General features: G+C 26.0%; 1 protein-coding gene across 1 annotated transcript in view; it reads left to right on the forward strand.

The window, feature by feature from the left end:
• The window catches only part of LOC113553972 (frequenin-1), a 118911-nt gene that overhangs the window by 35309 nt on the left and 59317 nt on the right, over positions 1–24285 (forward strand). The window contains exon 6 of the mRNA XM_026957585.1: positions 17291–17369. Within this exon, the coding sequence (XP_026813386.1) occupies positions 17291–17369 (79 nt within the window). The remainder of the gene's footprint in view (positions 1–17290; positions 17370–24285) is intronic.

Here is a 24285-nt window from a genome sequence, read left to right on the forward strand (position 1 = left end):
ATTTTGAACGAGCAACGAAATACACGAGACAGCTGATTGATAAATAATTATTCATGTTGATGTTGACTTATTATAAAATATATTCGGAATTAAAGGTTTGACATAACATTGTCTCAGGTCAGAATAGTTTTTAGTATTCAATAATTTACGATTGAATTCAAATTTAACTTTTTATTGAGATCCATTTTATACTGAGGTATACTCAAAACCTGTACTAGCATCACATCAAGTTTGATCAGTTGTGTTCAATTAAAGTTAAAAATATGAATTAAATAACACAGTAAAACTAAAAAATGAAATATTCTGTGTTTTTGGATAATTTAGTTGACATTCACGATGTTAACTAATTTTTATCACGTGCAAAAACAAATAAAAAATTGACTATATTGTTAGTCAGTATTGATATTATCGACACATTCCTCCTAATTTAAAATCTTATCTCGTTCTATCCGGAACACTATGTTTTTCTTCACAGCCAGCTTAGCAACTATTTTTTTTTTCTTTGAAACAACACCACAACTTGTTTTGAACATCTGTTTCCTCCCATATTTTATAAACTGAATTAGGATAAAAATCAAGAAGCTCAAATAGTTTTCCATAAAAATCCTTAAAACAACTGCAATTATTAAATAGACTATTATTTTAAAAGTTTTTCTCCAAAGTATTATTATATAACAATTAATAAAGATTTTGTTTTAATTTATGTATATAATTTACATAATATGTCAAAAAAATAATAGCTGAACTAAGAGTCTAAAGAGAACAATAGTCAATAGGATATGATATTTGTATTCTTTTTAGCTTTTGTAAGATATTTTTATTTCTAAAAAATTAATTTTCAATTTATTATTTTGTCAATTTTTATTGTTAATTGTTATTTTTTTAAATTATTTTGTCTTATTTGAGTTGCACATGATTTAGAAAATCAAAATAGTAATTTACTGCATTTGTATTTATAGTACAGTAGACGCCGCTAATAAGACTCACGGATATAAGGGTCAGTCGCTTATTAGACTCAAAATCTTTGGAATGGTACGGACGTATCAAAATACATTAAAAAAAAAAAATGGGTGATAAGACTCAAATTTCATAAAATAAATAGTAGAAAATAAACTTTTTTTGTTATAATTTAGAAATAAATTGGTATTGAAAAATTAAATAATATTCGTGTTGATTATTTCTAGTTTCTGTTGGTACCTTATAACGTATAATAATTTTTGTCGCAGATAAAAATTCACATTTATCGCAACGATTATCGTTATTATATTTTCGGAATATTAGAACATAATAAAAAAAAAAACTAAAATTACATTTTTTTTTCAAAATAAATAATAAATACATTATACATACATCCTTTATAATGTTTTATTAATGTATAATTTTTATAATATTTTTATAAGTAATATATATATATATATATATATATTTAGCTATCATAATTTTAGTTTTTTTTTATTAGGATTATTAAATTTATTCAATAATAAGTATGTAATATGTAATATGTGTTAAAGTATTAAATTTAAAGCAAAATATGTAGTAAAATAAAATTTATAAATTCAAATTTTTTTTCCACTTTGCCTATAAGATTCATTCAGTTATAAGACTCACTATATGCTGGTCCCCAAGTGAGTCTTATAAGCGGCGTCTACTGTATTATATTTTATGTATAAAATACTTAGAAAATAAAACCACATTGCTGTAATATAGATTTACGATGAATGCGTATAATAGTAAAAGCATGTAATCTTAGTTGTTAATTCTGTATAATAAAGGCATTATTTACGATATATTTTAAACTCTTATCAAGTTACAAAGATAAATAGACATGTAGGATAACTAATTATTTCTATTCGTAAATTACATTTTAATAATTAATTTTCATTAGGATTTTTTTTATCTGTATTCGCTCTTTATATATTTTTTTCGTGAACAAAATATATAAGCATTAGGATCATTTTCATAATGCATATACTGTGTATATATTTTACATTTTTTTTTTTGTTCATTTGCTGTTTTGGATATAATTTAATAGTACTATACAAACCAAATAAAAAAGGCGAGCGAATGGAATATTTGAAATATTAACGTCAATACAAAACGGGTTAACACGTGTAATATAATTTTTTGCATTATATGAAAATATTATATTTTTTTTTGCCATGCTACTTAGTACTTATGTTTTCGATCAGTTTAAAGTTAAATTGAACAAAACTATTAAACTAACATAAAATATGTTGATTCGATTAAACGATTAAAATATATTTTTTATTTATCTTCGATTAAACCAATACACTTTACTTAAACACTATTTTTTTAATTAAAGACAAAAAAAAATGGTATGTTAATGGACCTACCTACATAATTTTTATAGTATTTTTGTTTATTTCCGATAAATTTATGTAAACTCAAAAATGGCAAAAAATATTAAAATATTATATTAATATTTTATTTTTAAGCAGTTATATTATACTATTATAGTTATAATTATTTCATGGTATAAGCTGCAAGATTATACGTGTGAATAATTTCTCACCATATATAAATATTATGTATATATGTATATATATTATATAAATAGGTAATATTTTAATCAGTTTGTTTAAAATATTCAATCTAGTAAGGCTATTTTTAATATCACAGAACTATGGGAACTAGTTTTATTTCATTAACTTAAAAAAATAATATATAGTCTACCACAAGTTTATTCCCTAGTTCAGAACTTTAATTAAACTTTGTGCCACAGGCTATATTAAGAGGGTAACTAAGTTTGAGAACCACCGGTAGCTACAGGTTCTTGTTGACACGAAATCCTCAACGTCATGAAATGTAATTCAAATGTAAAGTCTTCCACTCCGATGCAAGCAATTCTAGGATACGTTATTTGATGAGCCGTGAACGAACGATATTGTACATTAGTTATAGTTAGTATGTCTTTTATATATTCATTAAAATGATATGATTGTAATACACATTAATTATATTATATAATAATTTAATCAAATAAATAAACGAAGATATTATACAAACATTTAATCAAACCCTAAGTAAATACACATTACACACGTTTGATTTTCGATCTATCTATAACTCGGGTTCTCGACTCTGTCACGTCCCCGTGATGTAATTCAAATGGTTCAAATGCACGTTCTACATAGTCGCTTGCCATTTACTAGCCAGTGATGTCATTTTTCACCGGAAGAAAACGGCCAACGAGAAGTGTCAGAATGCCTTTTCTTTTGTAAAATGGTAACGAGAAATGTTGACGAATTCACCTCATCTTATCCACTTAGGCGAAACCTTAGAAAAAACCAGCCGGTATTCATTTGAAACGGCATTTTCTTAAAGAATAAATTGAAAGGAGTAGTTGCTATTTTTAAAGTTTAATTTTTGGTTTCAAAAAAAATATCAAAAGAACACTCTTAATACAAATTTATATGAATAATTATCACATAGCTTGTAATAATGGAGATTCGCGTAATATTAAAATAATCTTAATATTATAATTATTTACATTTTTCGGAATACCAACGATCGATTTAAACCCCACTAAACATAATAATATTATATAATCGAGTTATCATACCGAAAACGTTGTTTAAGAATTTAAAGTATTATAAAACTAAATTGTGTTTATACCAAAACAGCTTAATATATAAATCCTTAACAGTTAAGAATAATAAATAATTCATATATTATATTGAAAATGTTTAGATTTATTTAAACTTATTTTATTTATAATTTTTTAATTTTTTATCAGTCTTTAATTGTTTATTATATTACCAACAAATATTTGAGTGACTACTTACAAAATATATCATATGGCATAATATTATATAATTGATAAATTATATCTTATAATAATATATTGCACACGATTACACACACACACACATATATATATATTATAATAAAATAATAAAATAATAGATGATAGATAACACGATATATTATGTAATTAAGTTTTAATTGTCTTAACTAATTATTTTGGATCATTCAAAAAGTGATGAAATTTTTGCTTTTATAAAAATATAATTTAAATGCTAACTACTTAGAGACTAGAAAGAATGCTTAAAAAATGTCAAATCAATTTTAGTTAGTATTTTGATGTTTTAGTTTTCCGTTTTTTCAGAAGTTTTTGTAAGTCAAAGATAAACTAAAAAGAATAAAAAGAAGTTTGGAATAAGAGTATTTTAAATAACTCCAGTCTTATCTTCACACTTCTTAGAATGGTTTTTCAAACAAATACTATGATTTATCTTTGTATTCAAGTCTTATATTCCAACGAAAAATTAACTCCAGTCAGAGAACTCTTTTTATAATTTTATCTTTGGCTATCTAAATGCATATATAATATTATAATATGTATCATTTTTATTTATAATTCCATTGAAAGATTCGTAAAGTATAAACATTATCTGTGATAAAACATATATAAAGTATATTTTTTTAAATTTTCCTTAGCCATATCCATATACGATAATATTGTTATTTGGTTATAGGCAGTCAGTGAATACGTTTCATGTTCTCAGATAACTTATTGTATTTTAACATTGTTACAACTATTATGGAATAGTAAATTGAAAAGTTGATATTCATTTAAGTAGAGTGCCTTTTACGTGGACCCGCAATTTATCACGATATTGACGTTCTGAACTCCATTGATGTTCCGACACAGCTTTGCAGGGACATTGGGGAGTTTCAATCAACTAACTTGTAGCGCTAGAAAATATCTGCCTCTAAAAACAATTTTTGTATTCAATTCACTTCAACCCTAAAAATAAACATTAGTCTTTTTTTTTTTTTGTAATTCAATATACTGTCGTCGTATATAATTTATTTAATAGATATATACTTGTATCGTCTACCGTGTACTGACATTTATGTCAAACTATTAATCCGTTGAACAAAATATGAATACATTTACATGTAGTGTTTTTCATTTTGTTACCAGAAACAACTTGTATGATTTAAAACAAAAAAGTTTATTTTACTTGTCAAGTAATTATAATATTACTGAGTATTTGCAAAGCAACAATGTCGATGACCTGATAAAGTGTTACTATAGGCACTATTATAGGCATACTACATATTACTATGTACTTGATTCGTATTATTGTTATTATCATTGTCAAGTATAACATAAATGAATGTTCACAAAGTTCAACCGTACATTTTATGTAGAAACCTTATTATCATATAGTATATTAGGATATGGTCATAAAAAAAAAAAATACAAAAATTTTAAAATATAATAGAATATCAAATCAAATTTAATAAAACGATAAATTATGGATATTTTGTCCTGATTTACCAAAGATAATAATATTTTATAAATATTTTTATTTTTCATTTATTATTACCAATATTAATTTAATGCGTAAAAATATGTAACTAGGTATTAATGTATCAGGTTTATTAGTTTATTCAGTTTAATAACTAAAAAAGCAATATGTTTTTAATTACAACATTGTTAATATCATTATGTAATACATTAATTTTACGATGAACACAAGGAAATTACATTTGTATTAATCCTGTATTACGTATTTATTATTATTACTATTATTACGTTGACCCACTAGAATGTATAAAGAGTAATGCTTGTTGGAGTGTCATCTTGTACCAAATAACAATGTAGTTAGTTGTTAATAGTAGCACTCATATTTGTTGTATACTTGAAAATAATATTAACGGATAAGCATTTCATTACAAAACAGGAAAATTAACAGAACTGACTACGTTATACAGTACAATATTTTGTCTGATACTATCGACCGAAACAAAAACTTCTAAATTATAATAACTACTCACCAAATATTTAAAGAATATAAAAAAAACCGAACAACTCAGTTGTAGTAACGGGAGAAACTTTTAAATCGCTTAAATGTAAATATAATAGAATCGTCCATCGGCTAGACGCTGACTATTAACCTATAGCCAAGTGAACTGTCATATTTTAGGGACAAATTTCCTTTCAGATCCATGGTAACATAACTTTATTTAGTAGTTTTTATATTTTGGTTTTGTTGTTTGGTATAACATTATTTTGAATTTACAGACAAATATTTGGCGTACGCATATAATATAAAAATCGTTTTATACCCATTGTGACGTATATGTCCCGTTGTGTCTGTCCCCTCTTGTCCATCATTCACGCCTTTCACAGCCTTTTGTTATCGTAATAACATCATTATTTTGTACATTAAGTATTTTATTTTATTATGGTATTTTTGATCTACGCAAAAATAGAGGTTTACCTTATTGTAGTATTTTAGATTGTATATTGTAATAGCAAATATTATTTGATTGACATTAAATGAGTTAAATTGTTGTTTTTAATACATTTTTGTATGGCCTTCGAGATTTTTAATGTCGTATCTAATATTTAGGATTATTTGTTATATCGTATATCAACTTGGTGTCTTAATTGATAATTTCACAACTTACGTTAGTTTTGTGGTCCACATATTTCGTTATAAAATTGATAATTTTATTATTTTCATTAATTGCTTTTAAAAAAACAAGTAGGTACCAGATGATATTTATGTAATACTTATTTTATTACTATTTTTATATCCCAGTGTTCTATGTTTTTATTTCGGTGATATAATAATTATATTTTTTTTTCATTAATAACTTTTATATACATTATTAATGGATATATTATGACAAATAATATTAAAAAATAATATTATTAATATTATGTTTAGACTTTTAAAGGTCTCCAATTATTAGATGTTATAAAATAAATAGTGGACCATTGATTGATGACAGGGTAATGTAATTTATCAAAAAAGAAATTATGGGTTTAAAAACAAAAATTAAATTGAGCATACAACATTTAGCTAAAATGAAAACAAAAGTCAAATGTACCTATTTAATAATATAAGTACAAAAACATGTTTAATATATTTACATGCTAAATAATTGTTTTATTCGGTCACAGCTAAAAGATAATTAAGTCTCGAATTGTAGTATAGTACTATATACGATACGATAATAATGTATTAAATATTTTAAACTTTTTTTTTTAATTAATATAAGTTATAAATTGATTAATTTATTACAACTATAATCTATACACAATATAACTTTGAAATGCTTAGTAGTATTTTACTTTTAAGTTTTAAATTAAATGTTATTACAAAATAATCGATTATAAGGTTTGAATTATTAATAAAAAAATTGGCAAATGTATCAACATTATAAACACAGCATTTATTAGGTACATTTATTGAAACACGACATATATATATATTATAAAAAGATATCTATTTTCAATTATAACCTGGTATATTATTAAACACTAAAACGAGGAAAGCGTTTTTACATTAATTTATATATTATTATATCCTTTCGAGGGCATTGCTACATTACAATTTGTTTTAAAGCAAAATGTATTAAAATAATTGTTATATACCAGAAAGCTTTGAACAATAAAAATTACTCACTAATAACATACACGTTCAAATTAATGTTAAAAAAAAAAAAAAAACAAAGGCATACAAAATATAAAACTGATTATTATTTACATATTAATAAGGTGTATAATACTTAACTGATAAACGTGTTAGATTTTATCTATAAAACTTACATTCCTTATTTACTAATTAATATTCGCATTTCAATTGTTTTTTTTCGCTTTTTCACAATATCAAGATTTCTAAACACTGATATTTGAAAAAAAATCACTACTCCAATGTGAAACTAGCAATCCTCTTGATCCCCTTCAAATCTAAAATGTTAATTACTAGTGCGTTAATTTGTACCATAAAATAGAATTTAGTAAATATTATTTTCATTCATGTATAAATAATATTATTTCACAATCAGTTGTTATATTCGTTAAAAATATACGTTTTGAATTTTTAGTTCCTCGTCAACATTTATTTCTTCACAAAAAATAATTAAGAAAATAAAGATGCTTACATTAGAAATGTAAACAAAGATAATTAATAAAATAACTATAACAATTAAAATGAATTTAAGTATTTACGTTTTATAAAATATAGTGTTTTAATTAACTCATGGTCACTATATTATTATTAAACTGAAGCAATTAATTTTGTAAGTATAAATGTACCTATACTATATCCAAATATAAGATTGTATTTTAGATTCATATACTGCACGTACAACCGCGTTTAATTAAACAATACTTCATATTTAGGTGGCTAATGAACATAGTTTAATTTTATGTTTTCAAAAACAACAATGATAATTTCCTTCGCACAGAGTTGTAAAAAGTATAACAATTATTTGAATGGCATAACTATAACAATGCTTATGTCTTCAAATTTAATTATAGACATCCGAATATAGGTACAAAGCATAATATTATTATTTACAACGTCTGATTATATAATTGCAATGGTGTTATGATGATTTTACGAATAAGTATAAAATTTCGTATTGATATAAAAGACAAGTAATTACGACATTTTGAATAACTCCCAGAAAATTAAATTACACAAATATTATGGGCATTTGTCATACAATAAAAACTAAATTAAAATAATTTGATCAATATGAGTATGAAAGTTACTACCTTTATCATTGTCTTCTTGACACGTATGGAAAACAATTAGTTTATCAAATAATGTTGTTTTCTATAGTCATCGCTTATTATTAGGTACATGCGCGCGCGCGCGCGCGTGTGTGTGTATATGTGTGTGTATTATCTACCCAATGATAATGTTAAAATACCTTAAGATAATTTCTAAGGCGGTAAAATACAATTTGTTTTATGTTTCCAACTAATTTAAAACAACAATGTAAGTTTCTATGTAAATTTAAATGTAATTATTTTTGCTTGCTAAATTGTTTTTCAACTTCAATTTATATAGAAGAATTGATTTATTGTTTCTTAAAATATTTAATGTTTTTAATTATGTAATTATTATTTATCGTATAAAAACTTAATTTTCATAAAGAATTTAATTTTTTTTTTTGTTTTTGATTTAAAAAAAACAATATTATTATTATTGCTTAAAATATTAATGATATAATAATATAATGAACCAGACTTCATAAAATAAAACAAACAACGATTTTAATATATTAAAATTATGATTGGAATTCAAAAGCAATTAATTAAATATTTTGTAATAAACAAATAAGTAGGTACAATAATAACATATTATTGTGATTTAAATGTTTATATAAAAGGTGGGAAAGTGGGTATTACTCTGTTATACGGTTGGTGTAAAGTGAGTCACTCTATTAAATGTGTTAAATTTGAATTCAATGATAAATCATTGAATATGAAAAACTATTCTGAGAGGAAGTGGTCTATCAGCTTATATCATTAAGTATATTTTATTAAACTCACGATGTCGTTATTAAATTAATTTATTTTAAAACTAGTAACACAGTGTGTTGAATTGATTTTTGATGAAATCGAATTACGTTTGATCTATGAATAATTTTCACACTTGTGATAATATATAATATATTTGGAAAATAAATTGATTTTTTCCAGTCACCAAATAGATATTTGTATATTAAAATAATGACGAGACTCTCATATTATAATATACATATATTATTATAGTATAATATATTATTATTTATATGTATATATAACAATACAATAAAAAAAAATTAAATTGACTAGAGTAATGCAGTAATATTGCGATAAATATATAGGTTGAAAATTATATGTTTTATAATTTACAAGTTCATAAAAATGCCATTTTACAGTGGTAAAACACGGGGTATATGAACAACGTGTAATAATTATAGGTAATTAACCAGCTGATTAATATGCATAATATAGAAAGTCCAGTTGTAGTACGATAATGTTTAAACGAAAGATAAATAATAATAAAAAAAAACACGAACAAATATATTATATTATAATTTATTTGTATTCTTAAAAATTTATTTGTATTTTTAAAAAAGGAATAAAAATAGGAAAGAAGGTAATTGCTCTACAGTACACTTAAATTTAAATATACTTTATCATTGAGTTTGCGCTGTAATGATTGTGTTTGAATTCAATGATAGGGTATAGTATATGATGAAAAACATTTCTGAGCTAAGATCGTCTAAAAATTATTTTAATAAATAATATTAATATTTTAGCAAACGTTCGTATTATTTTTATATTTTTCCCCAATTATTTTAAAAAGTACTAAGGATTTTAGATTTTTATTTCACAAAAGTACTAACTAGATCCAATTTGGTTTAAGAAATCTTCAGAGCATTTTTTTTTACTAGAAAATACAAAAAATAAAACAAAAAACTCAAATATAAAAATAATAAAAATAAAAATAAATATCATTGTAAAATCAATACATGCATTGCTATAATCAGAATCCAAAATAATAATTTATTTTTTCTTTCGTATACATTTTAATGTTCTCGAAGTCAAAACCAATAATAAAAAATCCTAAAATAAATTTTAATACATAGTGAATAAACTGTAATCTTTTAGTACTTGATGAGGAATTTAAAACCGAAAATAATGGTTTTTATTTTTAAATTATTGCTATGTGATTATTTTTCTCATTTGGAATTTTAAAAACTAATATGTATATACTATACATAAATATTCAGATGGATTATATAAATGTTAACAACGTACATACACATATTAAAATACATAATATACCCTTATATGTAAAAGTAAACCTGTGTTTCGGGATTACAAACAAATTACGCTTTTTGTTTTCGGTGCCAGACATAACTCCCGTTCATATAATATAGGTTGGTGAAAAACTTGACTCGTAAATTATGTCGATTAGGTATTATTATTATTATTATATAATAGTATAATCAAGCAATAATATAGAACACCAACATGCTATAAAAGGAGAAAATATTCAAACAAATGCATATGATATATTATACTAACAGGCAACAATAATAGTTTAATAGCACCATTAAACGTACAATATACAGTATATTCTAACGTGAGTTGTGTAAACCGTCGAATGCTGTGATTACAGTGTACGAAACAACATAATAAATTCGATCACTAAGAAGTCAAAATAATATTTACATCCATTATTTATTTTGATAAAAATCGTTTCATGAAACCAATAAGTTAATTACAGTCAATTTGATGATCCTGCTAAATATTATAAGCTTAAAATTCGTTGTTTTTATTATTTCGAGTCCTTTTCGTGGTATTTTTAGCGAACAAATGAACCATCCTTCAAATTCATCGAATACGAATAGAAAAAAAAATGTTAAAAAATATTCGCTACAACGTAAGTTGTATATATAGTACACAATGAACATAATATTATAACTTGTTGTATAATAAATTCGGACGAGTATAATTAAATTGATATCGGTGCAGCATTTACGTTTTATTATTAATGTTTAATGAGATATTTTGAATATTACAGTTTCCAAGTGAGCGATGTGTGTTTTTATAAAAATTATTCTTTTGACATCTTAGAGGTGTGAAAATTATTCATTTTTAAGCTTTGTGGGTGTATTATAGCAGACAATTGTATACAACTGGTACTATTGGATGCACACGATTTATCTAATTGAAACGTTATCAATAGAAAGTATTTACCAGTACTTTTTAAAGAACTATGAAAAAAAATAAATAAAATATGGAAAACGAAAAATGAAAATTGTTATCTGAAAACCAGAGTTTTCCAACGACAGTGTTTCCGATTTCGTTTATTTTTTGTGACCGTTTGTCGAATTGCGTGAATAAAGTACAGCCAGGTTGACTTTGCGGGAAAGCAGTAATTATTTAATTTAATTTAATTTTTTATGATTACGTTTTAAACAAAAACCTGTAAGACTGTTTAATTCGCGGCTTTTCCTGCCATATATTGTGTTTGTAACGTATGACTTTCGCCGGCATACCGGTACACAGTCGAGAAATACAAAGAGACGGAGCTATAGAGAGGGAGTGAGAATGAGACGGACGAGGAAAAAAATTCTCAAAACGAATGAGACCGCCGCGCTTATGTGATGGAACGGATGTAGACTGACGATGTGCAACGAGCTTTAACCCCTCGCCGCCCGCCCGTCGGATGATAATAATATAATAAGTGTCAATTGACGAGAGTGCTACAATACTGTATAATAATACTTCACGTCGTAGTAAATACCGTCGAACGGCGTGCGTACTTGTGTGGGGTGTATAAGTGTATAAAACCGCTTCTGCGGCGAGCGACAGCGGCGGCTGTACGGTGCTCACCATATATACGTTATATTATCGTGTGAAGTACTTACTACTACTGTACGTACTACACACCACACACACTCTCTTCTTTTCGTTCGTCGCCGTTGCCGCTGTCTACAACCGCACAAATACATGACGTTCGACACACGTCGCGTGCATGTGTGTTATATTATTAATATTATATTTCGCGGCGGACGACGAGTTGTTGTGTAGTACGACCTAACACGACCGCGACCATTCTGCGACATTTATTAACGCGTCCGTACGAAAATGAATATACGGCCGAGTCGCGATAACTGGCCGACAGTTGAAGGGAGACAAAAATTCGCTTCCAGATAATACGTGTTATTCCGTTACTCGGACGTCTAACTCGAATTTATATTAATTTATAGAGTCGAGTTGCGATAACTCGAAAAACTTGACGACTCGATTATTTTTTTTTTCATTCCCCTAGAAATATAAACCATACATCTCGAAGCGAATTTTTATCTCCCTTCAACTTCGAGTTATCGCGACCCGACTGTATGATATATTATGATATAAATATGTATTACATTAAAATGTATAATTTATTATTTTCGTCGCATATTTTATCACACGGCGGATTATGCAATACGACGGTATTTAATACAATAAACGTATAAATGCTCGTATTATATCCGCCGCCGAGTAGCGTACTTCTGGGGATTATTTTATTATTTTCGACGCAGTACACGCAGAACCACTCGACGACGCGTTTTGTACGTCAATACGATGTATAGGTATGCATGGGGTATATGGTGTGTGATAATAATATGTCCGTTTCTTTTCCGGTCGCCGCCGTGTCTACGTCCGGGACGTTGAAAACGGTTACCGGTAAACACGTTATCCCGTGGGAATGAAATGCCCGTAGCGTGAAATGTACGGCTCGATGTCAAAACATCCGGAAAACAGTATCCAAAGACAAAAAGCATAAAAAAATAATACTTCTTTGGAATAAATTATGAAGGAGAAGGCCTGGCACTTCTCATCTCACCATTGCATTTCATAATATATAGTTTAACGTCCGCTGACAGCACGACTTTCGAAGCGACGATCGTGCGAAAGGCAATAATTGGTCAAAGCCAATTCATAGGTACAGAATTTCTGGAAAATGTATTTTAAAATATTCATAAGCTACCTTATATAGTTAGAACGAACGATAATCGAGCATAAATATTTTTATAATTTCTACAAAGTGTAAATGATTATTTTTTGATTATTTATATTAATAATATATAATGGATTTTGTAAACGCATGAAATTATTATTAATTAAACACCAACATTAAATTTAAAAGACCCTAATATTATTAAATTAAATTTTACGAAACAATACTTATAACTTTTATTAAAATTATTAACTGTAAATATCCAGGCTATTATTATTATTACTTTTTAGAGGTATGTATTATATTATGTATGAGATTTGTTTTTCAAATTTAATTTTTCCGTTTGTATTTGAATGTTTTCAGATTTGGATATTCTATTATTTATATTCGTAGAATATCTTTCAAAAAATATTTTTCCTACACATTTTCTCTAACATATTTTAAAATATATTCAGTGTGGTTTTTCAAGTATAATATATAGTTATATGGATGGATTTTTTTTTTGTGAAAACGAACTTGGGTAGAAATCAAACAAATAATAATAAATAACATAACTTATAACAAAACACAATAACAGCTCATATAATATTTTTTAATTTTAGATTCTGAGCGGAGCAATGAATTTATCGATTTCACAACGTAGTGTGTGTATTTTTTTTTTTATTACCCGATTTATAGTATAAAAAATGCTTTGATTTTCAATTTCAATATATTTTCTGGTAGAAAAATAAACCTAGTTGGTAATTTTAGGAGGTCAAAATTGAAAATTCCCAGTACTTTTCGAAACAATCGATAAAAAAAGTATATATATATATACACAACTGTTATGTTATTGTTCAACGCATAATAAAACATTCGTGTTTGTTCTACGGCAGTGTCTTGTTTTATAAAATATTCTGTTCTCTTTAAAACGACCAATAAGCTATCTTTCTTCAACGGATCGTTGTTTCTTGCTGGATAACTGTGTAAGTGTCACCTTTACTCCGCAAATAACTCGTTAACGTACTATACAAACTATACAATATACATTATAATTAAATTATTATTCATAAACTGATAACTATACGATATCATTTAAACGCATGACTAGATTATTTGACTTTTTTGTACCAGAAACTGAATAAATTAATAAAGTTATAATGACTAAAAAATGAAAAAAAACCATACTGTTTACTTTGGTTAACTGTTATAATTTATAGACGACAAGAAGAAAACTTAATTGAGAATTAGTTTCTTTACTTAATAGTGTATAAACTATAAACATATGTTGTTTTTTTTCCATTAATATTGTTCAACTGTTTTAATTAATTTAGTTTAGAAATGTTGAACAAATATAAATATACTAATTTAAAAAAATTAACATAACGTCAACTCATTCGATAAGAAAAAAATCACATAATTAACCAAAATTATTCTTAGTAATAATATGATGTTTTTAAGTATCATTATTAAAATATATATATATATTGTACTTATTTGTATAGGAATTTGAATTTAGAATTTAGAAAAATTTTAAACAAAGAATAACAATTTGAGTTGATTTGATAAAATCCAAAAATATTTTTCACGCAGATTTTAAGCTTTAAATTTTAACATAAAATATAAAATATAATTTATTTTATAGACATATTAATGACATTTTAAAACGCAATTTTTTGGGCAAAAATTAATACAAACTACCGTATTAGTGTATTAAACTCATAAACAAAAATATTATCATACATAATAATATATGAGATACATCATCTTCGTTCTGCATTGTTTATTGTATGTGATAATTATTTACAATTGAGTTTAAATTTAACACATACATTACAGTGTCTTAATCAATGACAAGGTAAGTACTCTCGAGTCCTGCCTGCTGGTCATTGAACAGCAAAGTGGTAACCTTACTTTGCCTCTTTTTTATTTATTTATAATACATATTTAGTCAAATATTTATTTATGAATCTTAGGTCAATTTTACTTACATATCCCGAGTTCTAATTGGCTAATATTATATATTCATATATACATAAAAGGTTATAATATGCCAACAAGATTGAAATAAATATTCAAATATTTGCGAATTAAAATAATGTATGGTATAACGTATATTTATAATGCTATTATTATTAATGTGCAAATTTCAAGTATTGACCTTATAAATCTGAATTTTGATATTATTTTGTCCTACAAACCTTACATTCATAGATTATGTCTAAGAAATTTTAAACTTCGTAATATTATAACTGTAGTTATTGTCATACCTAGTATACGTATAACTATTCAAATTAAATATTATGTTTTAATTTTATTGTTTTGCATTAACGGTTATCTCTTATGTGTAGATATATACTTTTGTATTTAATTTAACCAGATTTGTGAATTATGTCTTGTTTAAATTAATAAAATTACTTTAATATTAAAAGAAAATAATTTCAAGATGTTTCTAATGTGATAATAAAGAGATATCACCAAACTTGGTAGATTTAATTTATTTTATGTGCTTTTTAGCAATAAAATGTATAAATTAAATGTTCATAAAATTAAGCAATAAAGTTTTTAAAGTGACATGGCTTTTTGTTTTTGTATGATGATATAATGTAATAAATGAAGAAGAACTTAATAAATTATAATATTATACCGTTGAATTATGCCATTATTATTAGTTGGGATGTTGGTTATTAATAAATTATTGAAAAAAACTTTGTATATAAAGCAATAACTGAGATTAAAAATGAGCATGCAAAAATTTTTAAATTGATACTATTTATTTTGTATATCGTCTGAACTTTGAAGCATGCAAAATGTAAAGTTGTAAAAGCAAAGAATTCTTCACATAAAATTATTTTAATATTTTATTATGATTGTTCTTTAGAAAATATCGCATTTGTTTTTTATATTTAAAAACATTAATAATTGCTCATTTTAAATTCCATTTGCTGCACATGCTGGATAATAATACAAAAATATTTATATTACAGTTTATTAGAATTACTGAGAAATGGGATAGGTACTATACCTTCCTTAGAGTATCCGATATTATTTTATTAAGCCTATATTCAAATATATAGTGGAATAAATTATGGTATGCAAATTACTTATTTATTTTATCTACATCGTAATATTAAAATTACTCTTAAAATATAATATATTTTTTCAATAATATCAAAGTGATTGATTGATAAAAATGTAAATGTTTTTTTTTTCTAATACAATATTATAAATTGCAAGTTTATTTTCAATAAATAATATTACAAATAGTCCTAATGGTTTAAAATGATTTTAAATGTAATACGATACTAGTATTGTATTTTACTGGAGTATTAACTAAATATCTCAAAATAATCGGAGATACAAAATAAAAATTACGATGCCCAAGTTTTTGATAAAATCGATATTGGTTTTATATTGTAATTATATTTTACTCCCAAATTAATATTCAAATACATTTTTACTTAATATTTATATTAAAATTTTTAAGACGTGATTATAATATTATTATTTGTAATATTTTTGTTGAGCGTACGAAGGTCAAATTGTCTTAAAAAATCTTGAACTTTAAAAGAAAATAACAATTTTTCTTTGTACGATATTATTTATTCATATAATTATTATATCGTTTTTTAAATGCAATTACATTTTAACACATATCGAAGTATCACTCGAAACTAACTATATAGCATACTGACTTTACCTGTTTTTTATTGAGTTAAATATTTTAACTTACAGACACATCACTTATGTAAAATATTTTAATATTTTTTTAATTTTATTGTTAGTTAAAAATAATTCAAAGTGCTTTCTAACTAAACTGGAATTTAGCAATTTTAATAGAAATAAAATATTATATACACACTGTTCACACATTATTTAGGCTTAGTATAATGTTATAATGTTAGTGTATTTTCATATTAAAATATATTCGGTAACATAAAAAATAGTGTTATACGACTGTTAAATTGTATGTTTTTATTTTTATATTAAGTAGAATTTAATCGAATTATATTATTATTTTTCAGGATGGTTCTATAGAGTTTGAAGAATTCATCAAAGCTCTATCAGTAACGTCCAGAGGAAATTTGGACGAGAAACTTCACTGTAAGTAAATAATTAAGTTTTTTTTTATTTTCTCCTCATTTTTATAGTGAAGTATATAACCAAAACACGTTGTGGTGATATTGAGTTGTTGAATACAATTAGTATACTAAATGTATAGGTCTACTTAACGCTTATGTATATTTAAAAATGATAAAACGATTTTCCGAAAAGGAAATAAGTTTTAATTTATATTTTGACGGAATACTCATTATCATTAAACGAAATTTTTGCTTTGTTTAATTCGTATTATTTATCACCAAACTATTTGTTTAATGCATAGACTTCAAAGTTGTTTTTGAATATTCAAATCATCATCTATTTTCAATGCCAAAAGTAATGTATAATATTTACGTGAACAGAATAAGAATTCTATTCCATTATAAAATCACGAAACATTTTGTAGTGGAGAGAAGGTTAAGTGCCTGCAGAAACACGTCTTATAATGTGTTATAGTATTTAACGGTATAATTTATACACATTAATAATAATATCATTCATCGGTTTTTGTTTTGCAAACGAATGTAAGTGTCGAACTAACGTTGAATTGTGTATTATAATATCGTGCGAACAATGAAATCGGACACATAAAGAGAGATGACTACGTTGAGAGGTCACGCTCAGTTTTACTTATTACTCGATGTATGAATGACGTGTTTTTTCTCTTTTTTTGGTAGAATTTTCAGTATACCTACCTAGCTCAGATACGATACTACAAGTTTGGGAGAGCTTAAGAGTTTGAGAGCTTAGAACAGTTTGTAACATGGTCGTTATATTCCAATGGGCTCTAATAGGAGTACCGAGCAATATAATATTGTAGATTGAAACACTACTGATGAGCTGATGACTGTACGTAAACATTTAACAGTGTATCACATTACCTAACGGCTGTATATACTTGTACACGCGTTGAAGCGATATTATTATCATTTATTTAGTAATGGGTAACACCTTCATATTATTATTATAAGTATATAAGTATAATACCGTGGCTGTTATCTGAATAAAAAGTGTTCCTGTAGAAAATAACATATTACACGAGTGTACGATAAAAAATATGTCATTATATGAAGTGTGAATTCGCTTTATATCCGGAAAAAGGTAATCATTATTTATTATTTTTTTTCTCTCTCTCAAACGTCATACGGTTTTGGATACAGTCTGCAGTGCAATCGTCATTTGTGCGGAAAGGCCATTAATTAGACGTTATACTGTCGCTCAATAGCAACGCGCATTATACATCAGCAACTATACCTGTAATATATTGTGTACGAATGACGTTGGCTGTTTGTCGAAAATCACCAGAGAATATTTTGAATGCGGTGCGTTGGAAAAGTTAAATAAAAATAGTTACATCGATATTTCAACTTTGCCGGTGGTACAATAATATTGTCGTAGGTACGTAGGAAATAACTTCCGAGTCACTACCTGATGTATATAGATCATAATATAACGGGGTTGACTGGTACACAAAATAAGTAAGCATTGCCAATTATTTAAGTTTGATCAGTGAATATTTATAAGGGTGTGTGTATTTCTCTTTTCTTCTCGATTTATCTACATATACACAGTGCATACTTCATTGACGTAGTACCACCTACCTGCACGTAATATATAAAAAAAAAAATAAAATAATATGGTTCCAACGAGTGTATTATTAAATACGCCATCTCAATAGAAGAAAATTGTATACCTTTCGTCGAATTGTATGCTAAATTACGAAAGTTTAATTTGTGTGAACCATAATTTTGTAAGTAAAAAAATATATACACAGACTCGGTGAAAAGTTTTCAAGTTTGAATACGTGCATTGTGTGCTATACCATTTTTCCATTTCCATTTTGTTTTATTTACATATTAAATAAAATACTATTTTATTTTATTCGTTTTGCATTTTTAAAATGAAAATGTGATGGTAAAATATGAATAAAAACATTTTAACCATAGAAAATTAAAAATATACAACTGTGTGCACCTATTCTTTGATATTTTTTTTTTTTTTTACCACCATGTATACTACTATTGTATGAACACGAATAATATAATATTTTTAAGAATACTGAAATCTATTTTAGTCGTACTTTTTTTTATCTATACACATAACATGCGTGCAATATAATACATAAAACAAATATGAAATACGATCTATACGTAGATGTGTAATAAAAACGTATTCAACGTTGTAGAATCTTTATACAATTTTAGTAAAAAAATGTTTAAATTTATAGCATCATTTAAACGAAAGTTATTTTGTTAATTGTATAGGTAATGATACTTTATTTTATGAATACTTTTATTCTGTTAAGCAATTTTAATGTTTATTTTAATTGTAATACTAATTTATATTTTAACCTTTGGTCATAATTTAAATAATAAATAATAATAAAAAAGACAAAAAAAATCAAATAATCGATTTAAAATAAAATGCATTGTTATAACGGAAAAAAATGTTTAAAACGTTTGTTTTAGTTGAAAAAGTTATAGTACCTACTCGTATTTTATGATAATTTAAGATATTGTTATACAAAAATATTTTATGAAAAGAAAAAAATATTTCCCTTGATATTTCCCAGTTTCTTAAATATTGTATAGGTATGTACTTACGTTATTTAATATTAGTTATTTTATAATTTATAATAAAAAAACAAAATAATTTTGATTATATTCTGAATTTATTTTACTAAAAATTTCTTTAAATTTAACACTACTAAAATAAAAATGTTTTGGTACTTTATGGTATCTGTTTGTCAATATTAAAACTATTCGTGCCCAACAGGTAACAAAAAAAAGTATCTCTAACATTTGACGACGGTGATCGATGTTTAGCGGTCTGTTGGATGGTTACAAAATAATTCGCTCATTTTTTTATGTTTACTGGACTGAAAAAAAAAATAACGAAAACAAAAACATTAGCCGTTTCTTTTATTTTTCTTGAAATTAGGAATAAAATTATCATACCGTAAGGTAATCCCCTGCCAAGGTCGTTTTAACTCAGAATTTAAATTTGTCTTGATTAAAAACGATTTTTACTGGGTTTGCGTAGGTAATACTAATAATCTAATATTCAAATGATCGCCAAATGTATACTTGTTACACTGATATCTTAACATTTTTATGTAGAGAAACTACTCTGTAATACAACTATTATAACTATCCTAAATATCTATAATTTTTGAAGTGAAAATATAACCGTTACCTAGTTATTTACGAGTATTGATAATATTATACTAACACTCAAGGATGGCCGTTGAGAAGTAGCTCACCAGAAGCAAAATATTTTTAGTATCAATATAACTTATAATCTGTGGAGGGCTTTGATATAAGTTAAGCAGATGTAGAATAAAGTGATTTTTGTTACATCATTTTGGATTAGTTTATAAACTCTGTTAAGTTTAAAAATAAATCTCTACCTTTGGTTAGTAAATGTGTTCATTATGCTATCAGTAATTAAATACACTAATTTATGTGATGTGAATAGAATTGTTTTGTGCTTTTAGATCTTTTATTATGAAATTCATTAGATATGCCTTTGTCTAAACTATTATTTAAGTGCTTTTAAAGTTGAAATTGTCGGTACTATTGTTAAATGATTTGTAAAATGTATCAACAAGTAGTTACTTCCTGTTATTAGCATGACTTAATTTTACAAAATTATTCTTTAAAATAATTCGGTCTCCCATAAACTGTTTTCGGACAAATCAGCGTTAGGAAACTAACATGTGTTTGTTTGGTTAAAAATTATTTTAAAAACTGTCTGTATCTAGTAGAATATTACACGTTTTTAAAAGTATTTACAGTTATTCGTATTCGAAAAACAAGAAAATAAGAAAATCACTTTTGTCAAAAACTTGTTATACGTAAAAATTCACGTTTTTCATATTTTGTTTTTTTTTTTTTGTTTATACCGATTATTTTTAAAGTTTAGGAATTTTAAATTTTTATCTCCCTAAGGTACTAAATAGCTTCTCTCTCCTTTAATTTATTCTTGTTTACATGTATAAAAAAGCGACATAATATCAATATAAAATCAATACATTCGTCACCTCGTTCGCAATCTAAAATACGTTAAGACTTGTAAAAAACCAGGTAGTCTGGTTTACTTAACTGGTTTATTAAATGAACTCTTTTAAGAATCCTTGAAACAGTAGAGTTAAATTAAATGAGCACGAGAACATTGGTCTTCTAATATTCCTATAAATATTTACCTCCTTGTGTTGTTTAACACTTTTTAAAAATAGTTTCCGTCTTGTTCTATAAAAAAAAACGCGTTTATAATATTCTATTGGGTAGAAAAAATATGCTGCGGTTGTATTAAAAAAAAAAAAAAAACTGAAAAATCATGTATAAATTTACTAATAACTCTCGATAGATGTATAGATCAATTCTATAAAATCCAAAACGTATGTTATAGATTAATACAAATCAAACAATAACAACAGGTGTTAAATATGCGTGGGTGTATAATTATGAAAATAGTATCCAATTACCGGCATTGAATTAACTGTATAGTTCGCATAATAATATCATGTCTCACGTCTCACTGTATTGATGTACAAAATACGCAATTTGAATGTCCGCGCGTGTATGATACGTCGTCCGAGTCGTCAAAATAATAATGCATGATATCATAACAATATACGAACCATATTATGCACCTCGCCGTCAATCATAATGACCAGCTCTGAAGTAAACGACATTTTCAAACACAGTACAGTACACGATGTCTTACGAAAATTGTATGCGTTCTCCAGTTGTCTATGCGATTAGACACGGAAAAAAAAAACGAAATTGTACTACAATCGATATTAGTAATATCAACACGTGGGCAATTAGTTCTCTCCTTCGTGCGCCCGTCGGCATTCATTTTTTTTTTTTCGTGTCGTATTTAATAAAATTATTATAATCAAGGACAAGTCGTCCTGCAGTGAACCGCTGCAGCGGGCGGACGGACGGACCTCACGCTTTGACTAACTACGTAATATAATATTTTAATTCCCAACAAAAGGAAAAGGCCTATGTGCGACGACTTTCGGGTCGTGTGTGATGTGTGCGCGCGTATGCGCTATATACTACTACGCTATACTATAGGTTATATTATAATATTATTATATTAAACGTATATGTGTGTGGCGGTGCGGGTTTTTCGTACGAAATAGTCCTAATACACACGGCGGCTGTTCTGGCCGGGTAGATCCCTATTCGGCGAATTTGCATATTCAAATTTCGTATAACGTGTAACCCGAGAACGAACTGCGGCGTGTAAAATAATATGTAAGAATGTAATATATTTTGTGCGCCTATGAATGTGAACTAAATCGCTGGGATTACGTGCCGTGCTGCGGAGTTACGCGCCGTATCGTGGGATACGCGACGTATAATTACATCGAAACAATATGAAATGCATATCGACGCACATAATGGATACAGTTCGACCGGGTAGTTCATTAATATATATTATTATGGCAAACGGTTTTAGCGAAAAATAACCGGCAGATATCGCCGACATTGTGTTATGCATACATTAATAATAACAGTCTGAGTATATATATATATATATATATATATAGATGTGCGTTTCTCGTTTCGATTTTTATATTTTCGACAGACGACGTTAGACAGACGTGACGGAATAAAAATATTTAATGCGATCACTGGCGTAATACGATTAATTATTAAAATCTGCAGTGACACGGCGTGGAATATTTTCCGATCGTTTTAACTTATAACAGGTATAACGTATTATATTGACACGGCAACAACTTGTCTAGCCTGCTTGTGTACATTTTAAAGACAGCGATTTGTTTATAGAACAACGTCAACGACTAAGAAAAAAAAAAAACAATGAGTATTTCCGATCTTTTAAAATTTAAGGTAGTTACATTTTTTCCCCAAAAGCAATGCTCTTTTATGACTATTTCAGATATCACTAATTTAAACATCTCAGGTAAATATGTAACAAATTGTAGGAAAAATATATTTTATATTTAAATGCAATTAGTATTGCCTATATTTAACTCCTTAAATTCAACGGAGCTTTACATTACTACTTACTAGTTATTACCACAAATGATTTCTAAATTATTAATGTATTAATATTGATTTCTCACTGTCACTTTCTTAGGAGATTTCGAAACCATTCCAACGTACTTTTTGAGAAAAATTAAAATATTTTTTTTGAATGCTGACTTAAAATAATTAAATTCTAGACGTAAAGCCTGTATAAAAAGATATAATATGTAACAACATTTTACCGAGCATCAAATATCCCCATTTTTCGGTACATCAAGTATGTATATTTTATGACATTTAATTTTATAAATTCTTATATTTTTTTTTTTTTTTTTTTTTATTAAATAATGTAAATTTTTGTCAAAACAACATTTTTAAACCTAACGTACGAGTTTACTCTCAAGGTTGTTATCTTTAATTTTCATAACATCCATTTTAAAACCGTAATTATTTCTCTAAAAACATATTATATATATATATATCTGATTTGCGTCAACATGTTTATGTACCGTCATTTTACTGAGCTATTAATAACAGTTAATTGAATTTTATTCATAATCACGATTATAAAATATTATCTATCGTCGTCAGAAAAATTTTGAAATCGTGGCCCTTATTTGTTACTGTTTATGTGTACATTTCTAACCACTATTAATCGATAGCTGTTGTTTTGTTTTTTTTTTCGATAATTACCAGATATTTCTTATATCTCCTTTATTTATGAGAACGATATGAATATAATCAGCCGCATATTGATTGGCTTATAATGTGCATGAAAGTATTGTATTCTATAGAGTATTATAATATGTGAACAACCTATAATAATCGAATGAAAAATACGAATTTTACCAAAGCACCATCGTACCGTCCCCTATCGCATCGTCTGCATAGCAGTAATATCTTTCATAAAA

This window comes from Rhopalosiphum maidis, chromosome 2 (genome assembly GCF_003676215.2).
Source record: "Rhopalosiphum maidis isolate BTI-1 chromosome 2, ASM367621v3, whole genome shotgun sequence".
NCBI lineage: Eukaryota > Metazoa > Arthropoda > Insecta > Hemiptera > Aphididae > Rhopalosiphum > Rhopalosiphum maidis.